This window comes from Cyprinus carpio, chromosome A5 (assembly GCF_018340385.1).
Source record: "Cyprinus carpio isolate SPL01 chromosome A5, ASM1834038v1, whole genome shotgun sequence".
NCBI lineage: Eukaryota > Metazoa > Chordata > Actinopteri > Cypriniformes > Cyprinidae > Cyprinus > Cyprinus carpio.
In genome coordinates this window covers 34,569,191-34,579,029 of record NC_056576.1, presented here as the reverse complement: position 1 = coordinate 34,579,029, position 9,839 = coordinate 34,569,191, and the positions used below count along the sequence as shown (strand labels likewise).

At 39.1% G+C, this 9,839-nt stretch overlaps 1 protein-coding gene across 3 annotated transcripts; it reads right to left on the bottom strand.

Annotated features, from left to right (window-relative positions):
* Nucleotides 1-747: 747 nt before the first annotated feature.
* LOC109084986 (gastrula zinc finger protein XlCGF49.1-like) lies at nt 748-9,488 on the bottom strand. 3 transcript variants are annotated; one of them, XM_042757041.1, is made up of 4 exons: nt 9,281-9,481; nt 7,657-7,759; nt 3,888-3,947; nt 3,527-3,807 (listed from the first exon to the last, which is right to left on the bottom strand). In XM_042757041.1, exons 1-4 carry the CDS (start codon nt 9,296-9,298, stop codon nt 3,704-3,706), a joined length of 285 nt encoding a protein of 94 aa, XP_042612975.1. In that variant the 5' UTR covers nt 9,299-9,481; the 3' UTR covers nt 3,527-3,703. The 3 variants fall into 3 exon arrangements, with proteins under 3 accessions (XP_042612974.1, XP_042612973.1, XP_042612975.1); XM_042757040.1 differs by having other exon boundaries at nt 748-3,947; nt 9,405-9,488; XM_042757039.1 differs by having other exon boundaries at nt 748-3,947; nt 9,281-9,463.
* Nucleotides 9,489-9,839: the final 351 nt, after the last annotated feature.

Here is a 9,839-nt window from a genome sequence, read left to right as displayed (position 1 = left end):
TAGATGTACATAATGTGTCCACAGTCCCAGTTGATGTACTCACAGAGGAAGTGGCTTGTGCTATTAGGGCTAAATACACTAACACACGCAAAATGCATCTTGCAAATAATGCATCAATTAATGGCATAGCCTACAGCAAAGTTATGGTAGTTGCTCGTGGATCAGTAGGTGGCTTAGCGTTGTTTGCTGAAGTTATTCAGAAGTGTATAATCAATGAGAACTTGCTTTTTATTGTGAAAGTGCTGTTGGGGTGGTACAATGAACACTATAGAGCTTTTGAACTGAACTTGTCACCTTCAAGAGAAGTCAAGCTTTTAGCACTCAGTGAACTCACTAACACCTACCCATTGGCTGCTTACATGGTTGGATGTAACTGCATAGTGACCTTGAAACGGCATATTCTCTTAAAAGGTTGGTTAATTAACTGAGTGGCAATTGATTTCTTTTCATTTTTTTTATACATGCATTCAATATTTGGATAAAGGGTTAATTCACCCAAAAATTAAAATGTCATTAATTACTCACCCTCATGTCGTTCCACCCCTGTAAGACCTTCGTTCATCTTCAACACAAATTAAGATATTTTTGATAAAATCAGATGGCTCAGTAAGCAAGAACACTCCCTTTTTCAATGCCCAGAAAGCTACTAAAAACATATTTAAAGAAGTTCATGTGACTACAGTGATCCAACCGTAATATTATAAAACAACAAGAATAATTTTTGTGCACCAAAAATAACAACATAGCGACTTTATCCACAATTTATTCCACAATATCTAGTGATGGGCAATTTCAAAACACTGCTTAATGAAGCTTCAAAGCATTACAAATGTTGTTTCAAATCAGTGGTTCAGGATCGCATATCAAACTGCCAAACTCCCCTGAACTATTGACGTTTCAAAACACTTATGACATGACAAAGCCTCGTTTACTGAAATCATGTGATTTTGGCACTCTGAACCACTGATTCGAAACAAAAGATTTGTAAAGCTTTGAATTCAAGAGCCAAATTTATGCTGAAACATGTATTTTAAGACCTGGATTCAACCTGAAGAGAGAAACATCTACTGCTTTTCTCTTTCTTTCAAACCCCTCATCAGGTTGGGAGGGTGTCTTATTTCTAACAAAACTGGAAATACACAACTTACAAAATAATTATTTTTGCATAGAGAAGAGTATTTCATGCTGTTACTGTAGTAAGTCCTGTAAAACTCCATATTGTTGCAATTCATCACCTTCCAGGTCAACTAGTCACCTTTTTAGAGGAGATGGATGTTATTTTGAACACCGCAGCATGACTGGGGCCGGTTGCACCATCCAGACGTAAAAAAGCTGGGTGTAAGCTCTACGCTGGGCTTTGCAACGTCCAGCTTTACGATAAATATTTACACCTGTTGCACCAACTGAAACTACGATCAGGCGCAACTACGCCCGGCGCAGACAATGTGTGTCTACACCTGCACATTCTCCCACAGTTATAGATGTAGCTATTGTGGTGTGAACGTCGTCTCAGCTATAACTACTAATAGACCTATAGAACTGAATTACTCAAGACATCATAACAAGTGAAGCCACCGCACCATGATTTCATTGAGTAAACATTTCCTAACAAGTCCACGTTTTTATATCCGAAGTCTCCCTGCACACTCCCATGACATATTTCATCAAGGTTAAGTAAAATATAATAAATGTAATACAATGCTTCTCTCTAGAATTATTTTTTTATAGCTGACTATCAAGCTTATGTACAACGAATGTCTTTCCTGAAATAAATGTGACTTTACTGGCATCTTTCTTTGGCTGAAACCCCCCCCCTCCTCCTGCCCGAAAAGACCATAAACATTACAGTTCACGTCTGCAGTAAGAATGAATCCTAAAAACATATAATGTCCGAGCAAATCATGACTTTTCACTTTATACCTACCTCTGACTAGGCGTAAGATTTAGTCTCAGACATAGCACTATGCCGAGATGGAGCAATGGGTAAAAATTCTACGCACAACTTAAAGTGCATTTTACGTCCAGCCTAGTCTTACAACCGGGTGTACATCCAGCTGGTGCAACCAGCCCCGGTCTTAAATGAGCCTGTGTGACACCTGTGTTTATCTCTCGGCACTGGTTACCATTTGTATCAAGGTGCATTTAATTAGGGATACATACAAGATGTGCACAAGATTGGAAACCACTGCTGTAGACCAAAGGTTTCAAGACCTTCAATCATTGCTAATTAAGAGGTTTAAACATTACAACATAAAAGGTGAAAAAAAAAAAATGAAGGAGTTTTAATATTTTCTGAATGCACTTTGTGAAATAAGCTAGAAATACTTAGGATCAGCAGTAGGACTACTAGAATGTTTAACGAAGGCAAAACCCACAGCTGGATCCACCAGATGAACCCCAACAATGTTATTAAATGTTATTTTTTATAATGTTGTCTTTTACATTGTAAGATAAACTTCTGTTCTTCTGTGAAATGACAATTTGATTCCAAGAGACTAATGTGAATACAATGAAATGAAAGATATCTCCATACAATGAAATTAGAGGGTGTCTCTCGAAACTGTTCAATATTTAAACTTCAGCAAAATTTTGTTGTTGAAATTTCACGGCATCACTAGTACTTTATGGTCCCATTTCAATTGCAGAGCCTTTTCACACAGAACACACATAGGGTTTCAGGTGTATCTTTGTGAAGTGAGGCCAAGTGTGGTGACCCATACTTGGAATCTGTGCTCTGCATTTAACCCATCCAAGTGTACACACACAGTAGTGAACACACACCCGGAGCAGTGGGCAGCCAATGCTGTGGCGCTCGGGGATCAGTTGGGGGTTCGGTGCCTTGCTCAAGGGTCTCACCTCAGTTGTGGTATTGAGGGTGGAAGAGAGCGCTGATATTCACTACCTCCCGGCCGGACCCGAGACTCGAAGTCGGACTCTCTAACCATTAGACCACAACTGCCCCCTAATGACAAGAAATTTATTTCATAAGAAATGTGCCTTTCTCCAGACTGAATCCACAGGTGATTTCTGAAATTTGTAAACCTCTTGCCACAGACGATCACTAGAATTCCTTTCCAGAGTGAGTTAACAAATGACGTTTCAGGTCTCTCTGATACGTAAAACTCTGATCACACTCGAGACATGTGAAAGGCCTCTCTCCAGTGTGAACTCTCATGTGAGTCTGAAAGTTTCCTACAAATCTGAAGCTCTTTCCACAATTAGGGCAGGTGAAAGGCTTCTCTCCAGTGTGAATTCTCATGTGAACACCAAGGTTTGTATTGTTTGAGCAAGTCTTTCCACATTGCAGGCACATGTAAGGTTTCTCTCCAGTGTGAGTTATCACATGATTCTTAAGGTGTTTGTTGTCTGAGAAACTCATTCCACACTGATGACATGTAAAACTGCTTTCTCTTGCGTGAACCTTCATGTGCTTTTTAAGGGTTACCTTATGTCTGAAGCTCCTTCCACACTGATCACATGTAAATGAAGTCTCACCAGTGTGACTGTTCATGTGATACTTAAGGTTTTAGTTTTGTCGTGAAGCTCTTACCACCACAGTTTGCAGGTGTAAGGCTTCTCTCCAGTGTGAACTCTCATGTGCCTGTTAAAGCTTCCTTGCTGGGTGAAACCGTTTCCACACTGAGAGCATGTGTAAGGCTTTTCTCTAGTATGAATGCTCATGTGGCCTTTAAGGGTTCCTTTTTTAGTGAAACACTTTCCACACTGCTGGCAGGCGTAAGGCTTCTCTCCAGTGTGAAGGTCCATGTGGAGTTTTAGGTTTCCTTTTGTGGAGAAACACTTTCCACACTGTTGGCAGGTGAAATTACTTTTTCGTGAGGAACTCTTTTCAGACTTTACTTCAGTTATGATATCATGATATTTCTTACAGTGATCTTTTTCTTCCATTTCATCTTGTACTTCACTCTCCTCTTTCAGCAGCATCAGGCCTAAGGTGAAAAGAGACAAATACAGGTTAACTCCAGTTTAATGGGCACGAAGCAACAGAAAACAAAATGTAAAACATGCATGCTGGATCCCATACCCATCAAGCTACTGAAAAAGGGGTAATCTGTAATTTGAGAACCTCGTCAATAGTGTACCTGCCAGTACCAAGACCCGAACCTTTGGGTTGCAAGTCAGACTCTCTTACCATTAGGTCACAAATGCCCACTATAGTCAATAAGACAGACCTGGATAGCTTATTTTGTCTTTTGTGGACAAAAATTGACAGTTTATGTCCTATCTATCTGACTGCTACCACATTGCTTGTGTTAATGAAGAGACATCTCATCAAATACAAGTATGGAGTGCTGCAGGGCTCAGTATTAGGTCCTCTGCTTTTCTCCTTGTATATGCTTCCCGTGAGAGATATTTTCATTATATTTCACCGCTATACTTATGATAGTCAGTTCTATATTTGCTTACCTGAAGAAACTACACAACTCTTCAAGTTAGCACAGTGTATTAAAGATATGAAGTATGGGATGGCTAGTAATTTTCTTGTATTGGCAAGACAAAAGACCAAAAATCTGAATTTGCCGTTATGTTGTTTTCAGCAGTTAAAGGGGTCCTATTATGCCTTTTCAACTTTAGTTAGTCTGTAATGTTGCTGTTGGAACATAAAAAAGATCTGCAAAGTTACAAAGCTCAAAAGGAGATATTTTATTTAACAGAAATCTCTTTTCAAAAACTACAACAAATGACTTGTTTGGACTACAACGCATATTTTCGGGGATTTGTGATATCACAAAGATCGATGAATGGGACGAGACCTGGTTGAGCTGCACTAGAAAAGGTAATGAGAGTTATCACTATGTCAGAGACACACTAGCTTTCCCAAGAGAGACAAGCTTACAGTGGTTACAATCATCTGGGTTTAAATTGTGCTCAAATTGATTTGATTTTGACACAATATTTACACTGAAGCTCACAGCAGGCAGCTATGATAAGGGGCAAGACATTTCCCGACCAGGCACCGAGTGCTGCCAATCACAGCACACACACTGGCCCAGCTAACCAATCACAACACACACTGGCCCAGATAACCAATCACAGCACACACACAGGCCCAGCTAACCAATCACAATACACACTGACCAATCACAGCACACACTGGCCCGGCTAACCAACCACACCACACACACGCTGGACCAGCTAACCAAACACAACACACACACACTGGCCCAGCTAATCAATCACAACACACACACACTGGCCCAGCTAACCAATCACAACACACACACACTGGCCCAGCTAACCAATCACAGCACACACACACACTGGCCCAGCTAACCAATCACAACACACACACACACTGGCCCAGCTAACCAATCACAACACACACACACACACTGGCCCAGCTAACCAATCACAACACACACACACACTGGCCCAGCTAACCAATCACAACACACACATACACACTGGCCCAGCTAACCAAATCACAGCACACACACACTGGCCCAGCTAACCAATCACAACACACACACTGGCCCAGCTAACCAATCACAACACACACACTGGCCCAGCTAACCAATCACAACACACACACACACTGGCCCAGTTAACCAATCACAACACACACACACTGGCCCAGCTAACCAATCACAGCACACGCTGGCCCAGATAACCAATCACGGCACATCTCGTATCCGAAAACGCGCCCCCACATTATACACAAAAAATACCACACCCTCACACCACACACTGGAGAGAGATGTTCTAAAAAAATAAAAAACTACAAAAAAAATAATTTTTTCAACAAACAAAAAAAGTATGAGAGCCTGTTCTAGTACACCCCCAAAACAAACTCAGGACCTTGTAAAAGAGCATAATAGGACCCCTTTAAGAACCTGGGTGTTGTATTGAGAGCGATCCATTGTTTAATAATGATATTTCCAATATCCACAGAACAGCCTTCCTCCACATTAGAAATGTTGTCAACAAATAAGCTCTAGGTGGTTTAAAATGTAATAGCTAGAGCATCTACTAGACACACTGACCACTTAATCAGCACGACTTTAAAATCCCTATTGAACGGTTTCATCAAAAACTTGATTTAGAGACATAAGAGTCATTCCAAGCAACCCTGGCTTAAATGTTTGATATAAACAGTGATGAAAGCCAAAATATAAAATGTCATGGATAAATATTTACATGAATAAGGGGCCATTCACACAAAATGCGTTTTTCCATTCCAATGTGCTACTTTCCCTTGTTTATCTATGTAAACATGCGCTTGATGGACGTGCATGACCATTACGCTCACGTCTTTTGCAGCACCTCGCACATGAGCGCTGCATTTTTAAGACGCCGTGTCAAGTTAAAAGAATTTAAACTTTTACACACAACGCCGCTCATCAGTGTCAGTTTCAAAGCAGTGGACCAATCAGAAGAATTTGGAGGCGAGGCAAGCGTTGCAAGCTTCTGTTTACAGTAGCAAGTTGGCATGACAACTGAGGATGGGGTGAACCCAAACAGTTTTGTATCCTTCTGTTCTCTGAGCAGCAACACCATTTTTATCAATCTCAAATGGTATAGCCATTGCAATATTTTTTTTTTCCATGTCAAAACTCATATCCATCAATTCTGCTGTTTGTCTATTTCTATTATTTCCGTTATTGCATCATGTCTTAAAAGCACGTCTTGAGACCTTCGCGGTCTAAGCTGGAAGATTTTTTGTTGTTGTTGTTAAACCATTCCTGAGCTCTGCCTCTCATGTTTTTAGATGCTAAGACGTTCTGTGTGAATGGCCGATAATACACCATTTTGTAGAGAGGGTTCAAAATTACAAATCTCACCTCAGATTTAAAGCTAAACTACAGTGGGGTAAATAGACCTTTTACACAGAGACTGATAATTTTAATTGAACAAAAATGTAATCTTTAAGTTCCGAAGCCTGATTGTTTTTGCCACAACCATGTGATCTGTGATGTCTGAAGCCTCGGTTTTTCACACAATCACATAACTGACTTGTATTCTGTTGAAAAAATACTGTGAACCCCTTGCGCAGGTGGACAGTTATGTGCTTTTTTGACCAGAATAAATCATAATATGAATATATATTTACATATTTAGTTTTGTGCATGTTCAATTTATATAATACCCAGTTCACAAGCACTTCAACTGACCATTTCACATTGATCTTCATTCATTTTGATCACACTGCATGTCAGCATGAGCCTTTCCTATGAACTCAGAGTTAGGACGAAGCCAAAAGCTCATTTCAAAAGATCACATAAAAGTTTATTTACATATTATCATATGCATAAACCACAGACATTCTTTTTATCAAAAGTAGGTTTTCCAGATATTCCAATCCTTACATTTCTAAAAAGGCTAAATAAAGCACTTTAAAGCTTTTCATTCATTTGTTTGTAGTTCTGAACTGAATCTTTCAAAGCACAATGGATTGTGGGTAATATTATCCATCAGAGTGTGCACGGATCCACCTGAAACAGCAGACCATCCGAGGATCTTTGGCATACTCTTTTCAGCATACCATGAGACACACTTATTCTAACCTCAAACACTATTTAGGAAGGATAGTATGAGCATGAGGCGCCCGCTGCATGACAGATAAACCCATCATTAATGATCAAATGCCTTCAGTTTAAGAAGGATCAAGTGCGTTCAGCTTTGAGGATGAAAACCAACCTGTCTGAGCCTCCGCTTCTTCTTGTTGCACACGGACTGCATCTTCAATCTTCAAGTCTTCGCTCTCCTCTTTAATAAACTCCATCTTCATCTGCTTTACTCTCTGTCATGATTGAGATCAGAGTAATTTTTTATTATTATTCCTTTATTTAACCAGGTGAAATCATATTGAGACGATAGTCTCTTTTTCAAATGGTCCCTGGCCAAGAAAGGCAGCACTTAAAAATGTAAAAAAGAAGAAGAAAATAAAATAAAAACCTCATCTACAACAAACAAAGCATACCAAATTACACAATAACATATCAACACCACATAAACCATACCACAACACATAACAAAGACAAAAGTCAGATACAACAACAAACAAAATATAACACAATAACAAAATAACCAAGACATCCTACTACAGGCAGTATGACAGCTACATGAAGCTCCATACAAGAATCAAAACAGAACAGCAGCTGAAGGTTTCTGTGACATATAATTTAAAATCATTAAGTGGGATAATAGTGCTTATCTTCAGCTGTTTCTGCAAAGCATTCCAGGTTGAAGGAGCATTGTAACGGAAGGCGATTTTACCAAATTCAGATTTTACAGCAGGTGTAGTAAAAAGAATGCTATTATTAGACCTAAGATTGTATCTATTGATTTCTACAAAAGAGAAAACTGATAGGGCAACAGTCCTATCACTGCCTTATAAATAAAAATAAGCCAGTGATGCTGTCTACGAATTGAGAGTGGAGGCCAACCTGATAAGCTATACAAACTACAATGATGTGTAAAATACTCAGCTTTAGTAACAAAGCGTAGAGCAGAATGGTATACAGAATCCAGTGAGCGTGCATGCATCTACAGAATATCTCCATAGTCTACAACAGATAAGAAGGTAGCAGCAACAAGTTCCTTTCTTGCCTTTAAATTAAAACAAGCCTTATTTCCATAATAAAAACTTTGACTCTCAGCTTTTTTACCAATTTATCTACATGGGTTTTTTATTAGATGAAAAGCTCACTTTTAAACCCTAAGTAATTATAACACGACACTTTAAATTTTCTGGTCATATAGAGCAATAATTTAAAGGCAAATCCTGTACATTCCTAGAATGAGTAAATAACATAAATATGGTCTTTTTAGAGTTTAGTACCAATTTTAATTTAATTAATTTTTTTTGTAAAACTGTAAAATCATCCTGCAATTTATTTAATGCCTCATACGGAGATCTAGCAGTATTGTATATAATAGTATCGTCCGCATAGAGATGTACAGCTACATCTACATTTGTAATAAGAGTAATTACAGAAGAATAAACCCACACTAAATCTCTAGTGCGTCTCAGTCAGCGCCCTGGTTCAGTAGTCATCACAGTTATCATATTCAGTACATGTTTATTCATTCGTAGGATGCATTTACCACTTAAAAACAAAACAAAAAAACATTTGCGTTTGGTTTGCAAAAGTTATGGCACGTGTTTGTTGTTATCGCTGTATTTGCACAGGTTCGAGCAGCAGGTGTCGTCGTGACGTGTTCCTACATCACCACTGTTCACTATAAAGTGATTCACTACATAGGGAGCGAGATGAGACGTGCCTTTTCTGTAACTCGTGTGTGTGTGCGCGTTACTCACCTGAATAAGGCTAAACATGTTGGATGAAGCACTGCAATGTTACATGCGATAATAAATAAGCCATTTTACATCATCTGTAATAACAAAACTAGCCCGTATGCTTTAAATGCTTAAAGCCACAAACCTTTCTTCAGCCGAAGCACAACAGACCGGCGCAGCCTTGTGACGTCACAGCGCCACGCCAAAATAAAAGTCCCGTTCAAAGTCTCGTCTACAACTACAGTAGTGCATATAGTCTAGTAGCCAACTAGGTGAACCCGGAAATGTTGAGTACACCAAAGTTTTATTGCAGAAATGTGAAGTATGGGTCCCCAGCATACAGAAACTGCCGGATGCTAATTTGCATATATTGAGCAATTTGGATAATTTGCATAATTAGCATTATTAGCTTAATCGTCCATTTTGGCCACATATTTTGCACTGTATGGCCAATTTCTACAATATGTGAGTGGTTTTAGAGGTTTTAGAGGCTGCTGATTTCATTTCTGGCTTTTTCAGACTTCAAAATGGTAATTCTATAACAAATTTGGATAAATTTAGACACATTTTTTATTAATTT